This window comes from Narcine bancroftii, chromosome 7, assembly GCF_036971445.1.
Source record: "Narcine bancroftii isolate sNarBan1 chromosome 7, sNarBan1.hap1, whole genome shotgun sequence".
Classification (NCBI taxonomy): domain Eukaryota; kingdom Metazoa; phylum Chordata; class Chondrichthyes; order Torpediniformes; family Narcinidae; genus Narcine; species Narcine bancroftii.
The window spans coordinates 13,172,598-13,187,977 of NC_091475.1; the positions used below are offsets into that span (position 1 = coordinate 13,172,598).

Sequence of the window (15,380 nt, forward strand, 5' to 3'; positions counted from 1 at the left end):
AGGAGCTCTGCAGGGCGTGCAGCATCCATGGGAAGGAAAGGGTGATCAATGATTTGGGCCTGGGCCCTTCGTCGGGTGTATGTCCAAAATATAGATCACTCTTTCCTTCCCATGGATGCTGCATGACCTGCTGGGTTTCTCCAGCATGTTTGCGTCTTGCACTTGACCTCAACGTCTGCAGGTTGTTTGGTTTAATCCCCTTCTCACCACCATACCTGAATCAGAGTCAGAATTTATTGTCATGAACGTCACAAAATTTGTTCTTTTGCAGTAGAATTACAATGCAAGTATTGCTATAAAATTACATTCAGAAATTGGTAAATGAGTGCAAAAATAAGAGAAAAATGAGGTAGTGTCTATGGTTCGTTGCCCATTCAGAAATCTGATGGCAGAGTAGAGGCTGCCTTCTTACACACTGAGACCATTTCTTCCAAATAATATTCCCACTCTCAAATGATGAGGTCACATTGGCCCTCTCTCCGGGGGCGTCAGGCGGTGCACACAAGGCCGATGTGGAGACTGCAGTGTCATGTGCTGCAGGCAGCACTGATGGAAATGGAAGGCATCAGCAGCTGCCAGAGAAAGCGCAGCAAGCAGAACTGCAGGCTGCACCCCATGGGGAGCTGCAGCTTGAGGCTAGAGGAGCAGCCTCTCTGCTTTACATTCACTGTCTCTTCAGCTGGCTGAGCTGATTAGGTGCATGTTTCCCAGAAGACAACTCCTGATATAAAGGAACTTCTCTGGGTTCAGAGGTGGCTGGGAGATAGACAGCAGAGAGCCAGAGTGGACAACTGTCTGTCAGGTCGGAAGCCTGTGACCAGCAGGGTGCCTTAGGGATCGGTGCTGGGTCCCTTGTTGTTTATCATTTATATTAATGATTTAGAGGAAGGTGTGGTTAACTGGGTAAACAAATATGCGGAAATAGAGGGAGTGGTGGATAGTGAGGTAGATTTCCTTGGATTACAGAAGGATTTGATTTGTTTGGAAGAGTGGGCTGAAAGATGGCAGATGGAATTCAATGTAGACAAATGTGAAGTGCTGCATTTTGGTAAAAATAACCAGAATAGGACGTATACAGTTAAGGGGAGGGCATTGAGGCACGCAGAGGAGCAGAGGGACCTGAGGGGTTCTAGTACAGAGTTCACTGAAGGTGGATCCCCATGTAGACAGGGTGGTTAAGAAGGTATATGGTATGCTGGCCTTCATAAATCATAGTATAGAGTATAGGAGCTGGGAGGTGATGCTGCAGCTGTTTCAGGCATTGGTGAGGCCAGGTTTGGAGTACTGTGCTCAGTCTGGTCTCCATATTATAGAAAGGATATAGATAAGGTGGAGAGGGTGCAGAGAAGGTTTACAAGGATGTTGCCTGGCTTACAGCATCTGGATTACAGGGAGAGATTAAGGAGACTGGGACTTTATTCATTGGAATGTAGACGACTGAGAGGGCACTTGATAGAGGTATTTAAAATTATGAAAGGAATAGATAGACTAAATATAAACAGACTCTTTCCCCTGAGGGCAGGGGAGGTTGGAACAAGAGGCCATGAGTTAAGGGTAAGGGGGTAACACTTTAGGAGAAATATTAGAGGTGGCTTTTTCACTCAGCGAGTGGTGGCAGAATGGAATGAACTTCCGAATGAGATAGTTGCGTCAGGGTCCCTTCTGTCATTTAAGAGAAGGTTGGATGTGTACATGGAGGTGAGGGGGTCGGAGGGTTATTGGTGGTGAGCGGGAGGTTTGAGGTAGTGGAGTTGTTCTAGTAAACTGGTGGGGTCTCGAAAGGCCAACATGGCCTGTTACCGCTCCGTAAATGGTTATATGGTTATTGTCAAGTTGTATAAGACATAGGTGAAGCCAAGTTTGGAGTATTGTGTGCAGTTTTGGTCACCAAACAACAGGATAGATATCAATAAGATTGAAAGAGTGCAGAGAAGATTTATAGGATGTTGCCCAGACTTCAGGGATTGAGTTACAGGGAAAGGTTAAACAGGTTAGGATTTTATAAAGTCCCTCGAGCGTAGAAAAATGAGGGGAGATTTGATAGAGATATTTAAAATTATAAAGGAAATGGATAGAATAAGTGTAGGTAGGCTTTTTCCACTGAGGGTAGGTGAAATACAAACCAGAGGACGTGGGTTGAGGGTGAAAGGGGAGACATTGAGGGGGGCCATAAGAGTGCTGGGGGTGTGCCCGCTGAAGTGGCGAATGCGGGCTCAATTTTAACATTTAAGAAGATTTCGGACAGGTACATGGAAGGGAGGGGTATGGAGGGCTATGGACTGGGTGCAGACCAGTGGGGCTAGGCAGGAAAAATAGGTCAGCACAGACTAGGCCTGTTTTTGTGCTGCAATGTTCTATGGTTCCCTGGAACCTATAAAATAGCGATCCCATCTGTAAAGTGTGTGACCCTTTCCAACACCAGTCACTTTTTGCCAGGGTAGTTTAGCACTAGTGAGCCAGAGAGAGCACAGATGACACCTAATAATTCCTCACATCCTCCTCCGAAGGACCATCATTACTGATATAAAACACATCAATGAATAAATCCCTGATCCAAGTACTGACATGACTCACTACATGTCTTCAGTGGTTTGAGCCTCACTGACATCTCTTCCAAGGGACATGAAATTTATCTCTGCATCACTTCTTTTATGTGGGGCAGACATCTGGAGGCAGATCCTCCCACATTCTTCGTGTGGCAGACTGGCATTTATCTGCGACCATGTCATTTTGAGTAAATGTGAAAGACCTCCCTCTCCCCCCTGAAGTCTCCCTCTCTCCACAGCTGCATAATATGCGTTGCAGTGGTCTTGACACCTTTTAAGGGGTGATGTCCTCACTGATTAGTAATTGGAGAAGCAACACCACATTTTCCTTCAGGGCGCTCTCCAACCGGCTGGCATGAGCATCGACTTCCCCAGCTCCTGCTAGCTTACTCCCCATTCTTCCACTCTTCCCCATCCTTCTGTCTTCTTTCCCCTTTCCCCTCCATTCCCTGTAATACCCCTCCCTTTGTCAGCTGGTGTGCCCTCCCTCCCTCCCTTCTGCCTGTGGGACTGCTCCTCCCCATGCCCCTCCCCATCCTTATGTTCAGGCAACTGCCTAGATTTTGCTCATACCTTGATGAAGGACTCAAGCCGTCAAAAAGGTTGGTCCTTACCTTTGCTACATAAAGTGCACTGTTCAACCTGCAGAGTTTCTCCAGCATTATGTTTTTACTGATTAGTACCCAGGAGGTTTTCAGACGTTGCATTCATCTGAATATTTTCTCAAAGGGAACAGCACCATTTAAGTTTAGTGCCTCTTTCTCGATATTAACCTTCACTTTTTTTTCCAATCTCATGATTTTCGCAGTGGATTTGAATCAACGCAAGCATGACATGAATGGATTACTGGTACCTACAGTACCAATAAAAAGGGAAATCCAATTTCTCAACATTGTGCAAATACTGTGATAACAACCCATTTTTATTTAAGTGCATCTTTATGGCAGATTACCAAAGAAAACTTACTCTTTCAAATATCATTTTGAAATAAACCACACAAATAACTCTGGCAAAAGCAGAACAATCAAGCAACCACTTACAATATGTAGCTCACTGAAAACTGAGAGACAGACAGACAGAGAAAGAGTGAGTGTGTGTGTGTGTGTGTGTGTGTGTGTGTGTGTGTGTGTGTGTGTGTGTGTGTGTGTGTGTGTGTGTGTGTGTGTGTGTGTGTGTGTGTGTGTGTGTGTGTGCGCGTGTATGTGTGTGTGTGTGTGAGAGAGAGAGAAAGAGAGAGAGAGAAATGAGGATGAACTAGCTAGGGTATTTACTTAGCATCCTTCTCTATGAATTGTACAAATCAGAACTGAAGAGATAATTGGAAATCAATCTTATACACATTGCAATTTCAAGATATAAATGCTTCACGTGTCTCACTGCCTGGTTGGTCCACAATATGTCACAGATCTAGGTAGCCCATTGATTGTGTTGTCATGGTGACAGCTTAAACTGCTGAGACTGAAGATTAATGCATTCTAGACATTCCCTGTTTGTCAGCTGATGTGGCCCAGCAGAAAGATGTTTGAAAGAGCTTCAAAGGCAGAGATTAGTGTGACCACCACCATTGATTATTATTATATTTCGCATGCTACAAACTATCTAACGGTGACCTTAGTGATGGAAGATGAGGTTCCAGTTCCTCTGGGAGTGCAAAGAACAAAACTATGCTTTGAGATCATATACTTCTGAACGAAGTACAAATTTTATTCAACACAAATATGACTCGAAAGGCCGACATGGCCTGTTTCCGCTCTGTAAATGGTTATATGGTTATATGTTATATACTCAGATTAGGATAGGCATTTATAAAAATAGAGTCAAAAGACTAGTTGCTCGAAGAGTGGTGTCTTGTCTCCCTTTTCGAGGCAATTTAGCCCCTTTCACACCGCCGATTTCATGTGGGTTAACCGGTTAATTTAGTGGGTCCGTTCCCACTAATCGTGCGGTGTGAAACATCCCAGCCTGGCAGTGCAAGTTAAATTCAACCGGGCACATGGTGGGGGCAAGTGTCAGATCCTGGTCAAGTTAACTCACGAATTGGCTTCTGGTGGTATGAAAGCAGAACCTGCTCTCACATTGTCACCGCTAGAGGCGGGACCCCCCCCCCCCCTTCAAATGTCAGATTGTCAATTAACCAGGTAAATCTTGGTGCAGTGGCAACGGCTCCCGAGTGCAGGATGCCCGGTCATTTTCCCACTTCCTAGGAGGGTTGGCAGTGTGAAAGAGGCTACAGACTATTTTCTAAATGGGGAGAGAATTCAGAAAGCAGAGGTCCAAAGGGTCTTGGAAGTCCTAGTGCAGGATACCCTGAAGGTTAACTTGCAGGTCGAGTCAGAAATAAGGAAGACCAATATTTTGAGGGGACAAGAATATAAAAGCAAAAATTTGATGCAGAGGCTTTAGAACCCATACTCAGAGTATTCTGAGCAGTTTTTGGCCCTATAATTAAGGAAGGATGACATTGGATAGGATCCAGAGGACATTCACGAGAATGATACCAGGATTGAGTGGGTTAATGTAAGAGGAGCATTCGATGGATCTCGGCCTGTATTCACTTGAATTTAGAAGGATGAGGGTTTTTTCCTCTCCTTTTTCTTTCTTTCTTTCCTTTTTTTCCATTTTTCATTCATGTTTTTTTCTTTTCTTTTTGCTTTTTTATATACAGAAGAGATTACTTTATACAGGCATCTTATCAGAATCAGGCAGTCTCTGTGGTTCATTGATTATTCAGGAATCTTATGGCAGCGGGGAAGAATCTGTCCTTGAGCCGCTGAGTGCTTGTCTTTAGGCTCCTGTACATTTTTTCCCGATGGTAGCAGAGTGAAGAGGGCAGTGGCCTGGGTAGAGGGGCTCTTTGACGATAGAGCCACCGCCTCCTGTAGATGTCCTCAATGGAGGGAAGTCTCGTGCCTGTAATATTGCAGGTTGAGTTAACAACCCTCTGAAGTTTTTCTTGTCTTGAGAGTTGGCACCTCCATAACAGACAGTGATGCAACCAGCCAGAATGCTCTCCATGGTACAGCTGTAGAGGTTTCCTAAAGTCTTCGGTGACATACCAAATCTCCTCAAACACCTCACAAAGTATAACTGCTAGCGAGCCTTCTTTGTGATTGCATCGACATGGAGACTCCAGGATAGAGTCCTTGATGAGGACTCGTTCTTGTTCCCCTGACTTCCTCCTGAAGTCCACAATCATCTCCTTGGTTTTACTAATGTTGAGCACAAGATTGTTGGCATGACAACATTTAAAGAGCTGATCTATCTCCCTCCTGTACACTTCCTCATTGCCAGTTGTGATTCTGCCGACAACTGTGGTGTCATTGGCAAATTTGTAGATAGCATTGGAATTGTCCCTGACCACACAATCATGGGTGTATAATGAGTAGATCAATGGGCTAAGCACACATCCTTGAGGTGCCCCTCTGAGGAGGAGACATTGTTTCCAATTCGTACTGACTGTGGCCTTCCGATGAGGAAGTCAAAGATCCAGTTGCAGAGCAGGGTGGGGGCGGGGATGGGGGTGATGCAGAGGGCCAGAGTTTGTAGCATCTTGACCAGCACTGAGGGAATAATGTTGTTGAAGGCCGAGAGGTAGCTGATGAAGAGCAGCCTTATGTATGAGTTGCTGCTTTCGAAGTGATCCAGAGCTGAGTGGAGACCCAGTGATATTGCATCTGCTGTGAAGCAATTGTGACAATAGGCTAATTGCAATGGGTCCAGATCTTTTCCTAGGTACATGGTTTTGGCCAGTAAAAATATCTAAAGAGGACTGGATACCTAAATTTGACTAATGATGGTAACTGGTATCTTGAATCGATGGTACAAAGAAAAAATGACCTAAAATAGGACTAATTAATGAGAATCTAAGGTACCCAAAATGTTTCCTAAATTGAAACCAGGTTCTCAGTGTATGTCTGACAACAAAATTATCAGTTAATTTGGAGATCAATAAAGGAAAAGGTGCTCCAAGTAGCAAAAAAAGAGAATGCTTTTTGATGGATTTATTTTCTAACTTAATCCATCTTGAAGCACCTAACTTTCCCTTGTGATGAATCTAAAAAAAACTAATATATCTAATAAAACCTAAAGTTAGGTAATGCCAAGCCCCTGTTCTTTTTAATATTTTGAAGGAAAACTTTTTAAAGTCTATTTTTCCATATAAAAGAAGATACGACAGAATCCAATGAATCAAAAAAGGATTTGGGAACAAAAACAGGAACAGCTTGAAAAGTATATCAACATTTTGGAGTGATATTCATCTCGATAATATTGGCATGTCCAATTAAAGCCATCAAAAGAGGAGACCACTGACTCATTAAAGTAAGAAAATTTTCTTTAAACAAGTTATTGCATTTCTTGGTAATAGTAACACTGAGATCGTTCAACTGATTTTTAGCTATTTTAAGAAGAATAGAGGAATCCAAAGAGCAGGAACGAACAGCTCTCTCTTCTGCAAATTCAACTTACATCCTGAAGATTGCCCGAATTGATAAAGAAATGCTAAAATGGATTGGATCAGGATTCGATATATACAATAAAAGATCATCTGCTTAAAGAGGCACCTTATGTGCCCTCTTGATTCCTGAGATATCAGCCGATTGCCGAAGAGCCGCTGCTAGAGGTTCTAAAGCCAAAATTAAATAATAATGGGCTTAAAGGACATCCCTGTCTGGTGGCACGAAACAACTTAAAAGATTTGGAATTCATTGAATTAGAAAAAGTTTGTAGAAGATAAATATAGCAGTTTAATCCAGTTTATAAAGGTTTTCTTTCTCAAAGCTTAACCTGTAGCCTCCCTCCTGCATCCACGTGGCCGGGTCTTCTTTGCATGGGCTATGGGTCCACTGCTGGTAACTTCCACCGATGAGATGTGGATACCCAGGAATTTGAAGTTCTTTACCCTTTCCATGCTGATCCCTTGATAAAGACTGGTTTCCCCTTTCTGAAGCCCACAATCAGTTCCTTAGTTTTGCTAATGTTGAGTGCACTCAACTAGCTGATCTATCACCCTCCTGTACATTTCCTCATCGCCATCTGTGATTCTGCCCATGATCGTGGTAACATTGGCAAATTTGTAGATCCCATTTTAATTCTGCCTAGTCACACAGTCATGGGTATGGAGGGAGTAGAGCAGTGGGCTGTGCATGCATCCTTGAAGTGCACCTATATTGATGGTCAGTGAGGAGCAGCTGTTATTAATTCACACTGACTGTGGTCTTCCGATGAGGAAGTCCAGGATCCAGTTGCAGAGGGAGGGGAGGTTTTTGAGTTTGCTGACCAGCTTACTGAGGGGATGACGGTGTTGAAAGCTGAGCTGTAATCGATGAAAATCAGCCTGATGTGCGTGTTTCTGTTGTCTCAGTGATCCAGGCCTGAATGGAGAGCCAAGTGTGATTGCGGTGGTCGGCGAAATGCGGTGGATCCAAATCTTTACTTATGTTTGAGTTCATTCGATTGTAAAGGTTGTAAAGTACCTAATCAATAGTTGAAGTGCTGTTCCTTGAGTTTAAAACATAAGAAATAGGAGCAGGAGTCGGCCATTCGGTCCGTCGAGCCTGGCTCCACCATTCAATGAGATCATAGCTGTTCTGATGACAAGCTCATTTCCACCTAACTGCCTTTTCCCCATATCCCTTAATTCCCCTACTATGTAAAAACTTATCCAACCTTGTCTTTAAATGTATTTTATGAGGTAGATTCCATAGATTCACTGCCCTCTGAGAAAGCAGTGAGGTCAGTCAAGGATTGAGTTGAACAATTAAAGTGACAGGTCAGTGTCTCACTTGCCAACTGAAAAAAGAGTTTCCACAAAGTAGACACTCAATCTGGCAGTGAGCAAAACACTCGAAAGGTTATGCGGGTTACCCGGGAAAAGACAGGAAGGGATCAGGTAAAGTGGAAGGTGATGTCCCAGTGTGGTGAACTGGGATTCACTAGAATTGTGCTGTACTGATGACTGATCCAGCCTCCCGGCTCCTCCCCCTTGTGCCCATATATAACCCGGGTTTCCCACCTAAACCCAGAACCCCACTGAAGCCTATTTGTGAACCCTACCTATGTTTGTTCTCCCTCCAATGGAGTGTGAGCTTTTATCTACGCCACAACCGAACATTGACATGAAAAAGGATAAGATATGCCTGAGAGGCAAAATGAAGTTTCTCAAAGGGAGTTGTCTATTTGGACTGCTGCACTGGAAAAGACTGGCAACACTGCAAGAGGCAATAATGTTGGTGACTGATCGGATGAATGTGCAGGTTGTCAGATGGAAGGTGAGCCTGAGGAATACCCTGGTTCTGTGGTCAAGAGTGATGGCCAAGGGTTGAGGCAGAAGGAAGACATTTCAGTAACATGTGGAATGTGGTACTGGAGAAGCTATCACAGTCTATGGAAGGGAGTGGTGTCAGCATATCCTTCTGGCCCTCTCTCTTTTATATGTTTATCTATCATTTCCCTAAATGAATCAATGCCATTTTCTTTGGCTACATCTTCTGGTAGCAAGTTATGCATTCTAACTGCTCTCTGGGTAAAGAAATATCTCCTAGACTCCTTATCTCCTGTTTGACTGATTCCTTGCTTTGCTTTCTCCTCTAATGGCAGGCTAAGTGCATGAAAATGGGGCCAAGGCACACTCAATAAAACATACGGTCAATTCACCATGTCAGTGTACATGCTTACCCCAGCCATTCTTAATATTTTCGAGTTCAAGTTTATTATCATTCGATTGCCCAAGTACAACCTGGTGAAGAGCATTCTCTGCTACTCGGTATAAGACATGCAAAACACACAACCAGTCATGCAGCCAAGCAATACATGTGCAGGACAAATATACATATATTAAAAAAATATTGTTCAGTAAATATTAGCTAGGATGGTTAATATGAGCAATTCTTTTGGTCACTCAGCATTCTCACTGCCTGTGGGAAGAAGTTATTTCTCCGCCTGGTGGTAGTAAAATACGAAATTCTGAAGACACTGTGATTGAGGTAAAAACACAATGCTGGATAAGCTCAGCAAGTCAAACAGTGGCCTTTATGCAGCAAATGAAGGGCTCCAGCTCAAAACGTTGGTTATGTATCTTTATCTTTGCTATATAATGTACGCTGTTTAACCTGCTGAGTTTCTCCAGCTTCGTGTTGTTACTTTTATCTCAGCTTGGTGGTGCCGGCTTTTAGACTCCTATTATCTTCTAATGGGAGGAACTGAAAGAAGCTGCGTGCGAGATGGAAAGGGTCCTCAATTATTTTTTTTCCCCCTTGTCGGCCAACGGTTACAGCCCATCAGGACTCTGCTTAAAGTTTATGGGCCCCATTCCCTGTGAAGAAGTCAAGTTTTGGTTTCTTCCATACTCTCCTACCGACTACATAAAATAAACATTAAAATATTCATGTTATGTGACGTGAAATGAAAAAAAGCTTATAATTAAATGTGCTGTCGCCCCCAGAGGGACAGAGGAGCCCCATTGAGAATGGCAGGTCTGTGGTGATATGACTACCAGCCTACTGCAGGGGGCGATCTCTGTACCTGCAGGATGACCACCTAAGGGGCTGACTCCACCTGGCCAACTGTCAATCAGCTGACCTGAATAGACCCTAGGCTCCTCCTGGCTGGCTGTCAATTAGCCAACCCGAATATGGACCTGAGCCGGCCCCTCCTGAGCCAGTCACATGGGAGCCACCGAAGCATGAACTGGTGCTCAGACTTTTACCTGAATAAAGCCTGTTGTACAGTCTTTCGAGTTTGTGCTTGCTTGCTGTTACCTCAGCGCACAAGGTCTAAACTGCAATATAATGCAGTCAGTTATTCAACCAGTGCATCTTATTGACTGAGAGTTTGATGCCCAGTTGCAATGATGAATGTGAACAAGAATTAATTTGATAAAGCAATTAATTGGTCAGAATAAAAATCATCAAAAAAAATGCTGCCCTGGATTTTTAGCATCTGATGGCAAGGTGACCCAAACTGGTAGCAATTTGTAGGAGCTAAGGAATATATAGCATTGAAAGGAAGCCATTTTTCCACCAAGTGTGTGCCCATCTCTTTGAAAAAATTACCTTCTCAAAGGCCATCCTTCAGGAGGACCAGGAACGACCATCCTCCACTCCACACTCCAAGTTCTTTGGAGTTCACTTAACAAGTGACCTATTGTGGACACACATCTCCTCACTTGGCAGAAAGGCTCAACAGCCATCTGCACTTCCTAAGAAGACTGAGGTGGGCAAGGCTACCGACCACCATCATGTCAACCTTCTACAGGAGCTCTATCGAGAGCATTCTGGCCAGCTGCATCACAGTGTGGTACAGCTGCTGTAGATAATTGAATCGGAGGGCAATCCAAAGGACCATAAGAGAGGACCACTGGGGCCTCCCTTCCCCCCCATCGACATGACCTATCAGAATCGTCATCTGAAGATGGTGCACAAAAGCACTGAGGACCCCTTCCACCCTGCACACAGCAAGTTTTAGCTGTTTCCGCTGGGGAAGAGATACAGGAGCCAGGACACCAGGCTGAGAAACGGCTTCTTCCCACCGGCAGTGAGAATGTTGAATGACCAAAGGAACTGCTCACACTAACCATCCGAGACTCTCATATTCACGAAGCAATATGTACGCTGTCTGGTTTGCACTGAGGACCAGAAAATACTGTTTCGTCAAGTTGTACTTATGCCACTGGATGATAATAAGCTTGAACTTGGACACTCTTCATGTCATTGTGTCACAGAATAATGGAGTCATGGAGCTCAGAGACAAGCCTTTGGTCATGCAGACCAAGTACACATGTCTACTGATCTCATTGATCAGCACTTGGCCACCAGCTTTCTGCAACTGATGATTGAAATGCAGATATAGTAGTTATAAAATGTTGTCACCGTGCTTGCACCAACCACCAACCTTCATCGGACCACTGTAGCACTTATTTCAGTTGCTTGCCATCGCCTACTTGAGGACATTAGGAATGAATGATGAAATTCCTGCAAGTGAAATAAAACCTCCCGTTAGCCCAAGTTCCTGCTGATGCCTCGTTGCTCTGCAAATTCATTTTCAACTACATTTTCAATTTTTTTTGTGTGATTCATTCTGCTTCCATCATATTTTAAAGATCAAAACTCACTGAACACAAAATAAAATTCTTCGATTTTCACTTTGATCCCTTTATGCCCAAGTCCTTAAAATCTTTCTGCTCTGGTTTATAAGCTTCATCCAGAATGTTGCCTATTCACCAGATCGAAGCCTTTTCTTGACATGGTAGATATTTTTTAAAAACTTTGAATTGTGTTCATGCTGTTTGAAATGTTGAACTGATAAAGCAGAGAGTCAAAGTAGTTTAGATCTTTATATATTTGATGCAGTTTTAACTAACTTACAAGTTCATTGTCACACAGTGCACCTAGAAAAGTGAGAAGGTTCATTTTTATCAGCATTTCAACAAATCAACTTGAGCATGTACACAGCAGTGCAAAGTGGAGAGCATACGACAGAGTACAGTGTCACATTCAAAGGCCATTTAGTCCATATCATGAGATCACTATTGTGGGGGTCATCCAGGAGCCTGATGGCTGTGAGCTGGAAACTGCCTTTGAACCCGTCGGTGCCCTATTTTATGCTCTTGAGCCTTCTCCCCATTGGGAGGTGGGAGAAGAGAGTGCAGCCAGTGTAGAATGAGTCCTTCAGTACGTTGGCTCCCCTTTTCAAGTTGGACGAGAGGGAGGTTTGTGTGATGTTCCGAGCTGCATTCACCACCTTCTGTTGCTACTTCCGACTTTGGGAGGAGTAGCTCCCATACCGTGCTGTGATGCATCCAGGAAGGATGATTTTGATAGCACACCTGAGTAGGTTGCTAATGGGCACTGCGAACCTTCTCATCCTTTCAGTGGAAGTAGAGGCGCCAATGTGCTTTCTTGACCGTTGTGTCGTTGAGGTTGGTTGAGTCAGGTCACTGGAGACATTTATTTCCAGGAACTTGAGGTTCAGAGCTATTGATGTGAACTAGTGAGTGGGCTCTAATGCCACCCTCTCATGGTCAACCATCAGCCTTGTCTTACTAACATTGAGAGAGCAATTGTTATCTTGGCACCAGATCACTGAACTCTCAAGATCCTTCCTGTAGTTCATCGTATCATTATTTGATATCCGATCAATGACTGTTGTTGCCAGAAAACTTAAAGATGGAGTTGGAATGATATCTGGCTGCGCAGTTATGGGTCTAGAGAAAGTGTATCAGGGGCTGAGTATACATCATTGCGAGGATCCAATGTTGAATGTGATCATGGACGAGCTATTAGTCACCTTCACTGATTGCAGGATCCAGTTACAGAGGAAGATACTGAGGCCAAGATCCTGAAGTTCATGGATGAGATTACTGGGGACTATAGAATGAGGATCATTATTTACTGCAGACAATAAACAGTAGACTGACATAAATGGAATTAAATAGGAAGGTCTGCAGATGCTGGGTCCAAGTACAATGTACAGAAGTGCGCGAGAAAGTCATCATCCATCGGAAGCAAACGGTGACCATTATTTCGGGCCTGAGCCCTTCCTCAAGGTATGGAGCAGATGAATGGAGTTACCTTGATGAACGCTCAAAAAGTTAGTGACACTTTGCTTCTTATGGATGCCGAGTGACCTGCTTAGTTTCTCCAGCTCTTTTGTGTATGACGCAGTTATCCTTGATGTCCATTTGTTCCAAGGCCAAGTGGAGGGCTGGAGGAGATAACAGCCGCCGTGGACCTATCTGGACACCATGCAAATTGAAATCGGTCATGGCTAGTTGAGAGGTTAAAGTTTTTTTTTATTTTTTATTTTTCACACTATAAACCATATTGACCAAGATATATACAGTGTCATTTTCTCCCCCTTTTTCCCCCTCCCTTCCCTCCCTCCCTCACCCCCTTTCCCATTCACCCAAAGTTCAATCTATAAGATACATTAAACCCGTTAAACAATGTTGCCACTTAATAAAATAAACAAGAAATTTTAGAGTCAGTTCTTTTCGTTGTCTTCTCCTTCTGTCATTTTAGGTGGTGGAGGTCCATGGTAGGATTTCTCTATTGTATTTCATGTATGGCTCCCATATTTGTTCGAATATTGTGATGTTATTTCTTAAATTATGTGTTAAAGTTGATGCCAGCTATAACCAGCCTCTAAGTGCACATCATGACGGTGGACCAGGGCCACTGGTCAGAGTCATTTTCCTTTTCTTTGGTTCGAGTTTGAAAATGGTCAGTTAAATCCTCACATGGATACCCTCTGGCACACACCCTTCCCTCATCCCTTACCTAAACCTTGACAGGTTGATTGCACTTCTCTACTTGTGAACCTTGGCAATAACGACCTTTCAAAACTAGCAATAACTTGAAATGTGGTAAACAGTAGGGAGAATAGTTATGGATGTCAAAGGCCTTTGACTGATAAGACTGACAGATTACATTTAATGCATAGACACGTAAAATTATATTCTTTGGACTGAAGAATGGGAGGTGATATAGCAGTTAGCAAAGTGCTATTACACTGCCAGAGACCAGGGTTCGAATCCAGCGGTGTCTGTAAGGAATTTGTACCATCTCACCATGACTTGTGTGGATTTCCTCTGGGAACTCTAGGTTCCTCCCATATTTCAAAACTGTACAGGGATGGTAAGTGAATTGGGTTATTTGGGTGGCACAGCCTCATTGGCCAAAAGGGTTCGTTACTTTGCTGTATGTCTAAATTTTTTTTTAAATTATATAAAATGGTATAATTAGTGTGCAGAAAGAGGGAGAAATTGAGATATATGTGGCCCAAGTAATAGGATGCCTTGGAAAAGTGGAATGAAACTACATATTAGGCTCAAAGTTTGGGGGCGGAGAAAGGGTACACGCAAGGTGGAACAGATTCCCATTGGTTCCGTGACTCAATGGAGCAGCAACTACTTTTTAAAAAATTTTATTTTAACTATACATCATGGTAGAAGCCCTTTCAGCCCAAAACCCCTGCCACCCAGTTATAACAGCAGTGCTTGAAACTCAAAAATATTTTGTTAGTTTTAAAGTGGTTGAAGATGTCCTGAGAAGACCGAGAAAAATATAAGACCTCTTTATTCGGTGGTGAGGAACATCGGTGCTTTGAGAGAAGCTGACATTGCTCACAATGAAGAGCAGTATTGAGGAACAGTTTGATGGAAGTGTTCAAGGATGCTCATTTTGACAAGAGTAAAGAACTGCTCTCAATGGGTAAAATGTTAGCAACCAGAAAGGACCAATTTAAAAAGATTAGCAAAGAAAGATGTGCCCGTGGTGTCTTAGGAGGTACTGCCTCAGGGCATGCTGGAATCATAGATAACAGGACACTTTAAAAGAGAGCTGGGTAATAGTGATGTGGGGAAAGGAAGCAGGGTGGGATTAACCTGTTACTACACCTTGACTAGATGCTCTACTGTGCTGTATCATTCATCTTGCACCTATGGAATTTCTATGGCATAGTAAAATATGCCAGAAAGGTCACCAGGCAGTCTGTCACTGAGCAAAGCCTGGTCAAAGACAGGTGAGGAGAAAGAGATTTAACAGGAACCTGAGGGGTAACTGTTGTACATTGAGTGTGGTGGGTGTATGGAATTGGCTGCCAGGGGAGGTGGTAGAGACAGATGCTTTTGCAATGTTTTATAAAAAATTGAATTGATACATGGATAGGATGGATTTAAATCAGCCATTCTCAGTGGGTGACATACTGCACAGGGGCAACAGCAAATTTAAGGGCGGCCTCAAGTTTATTATCATCAAGGTACTACCCGATGAAACAGCATTCTCCAATCCACGGTACAAAACACGCAGACACACTAACCAGACATAACAATACAAG

At 43.5% G+C, this 15,380-nt stretch overlaps 1 protein-coding gene across 10 annotated transcripts in view; it reads right to left on the reverse strand.

The window, feature by feature from the left end:
• LOC138738523 (immunoglobulin superfamily member 5-like) overlaps window positions 1-15,380 on the reverse strand; it is a 166,342-nt gene that overhangs the window by 33,396 nt on the left and 117,566 nt on the right. For 5 of the 10 annotated variants that reach the window (XM_069888882.1, XM_069888880.1, XM_069888881.1 and 2 more), the window contains exon 10: window positions 11,436-11,515. The exons of 3 other annotated variants lie outside the window; for them this stretch is intronic. In XM_069888882.1, coding sequence (XP_069744983.1) covers window positions 11,438-11,515 — 78 coding nt within the window. In that variant the 3' untranslated portion in view covers window positions 11,436-11,437. Of the gene's footprint in view, window positions 1-11,435; window positions 11,516-11,879; window positions 13,279-15,380 lie in introns of those variants that run through there. 2 more of the 10 variants (XM_069888887.1, XM_069888879.1) reach the window with 2 other exon arrangements.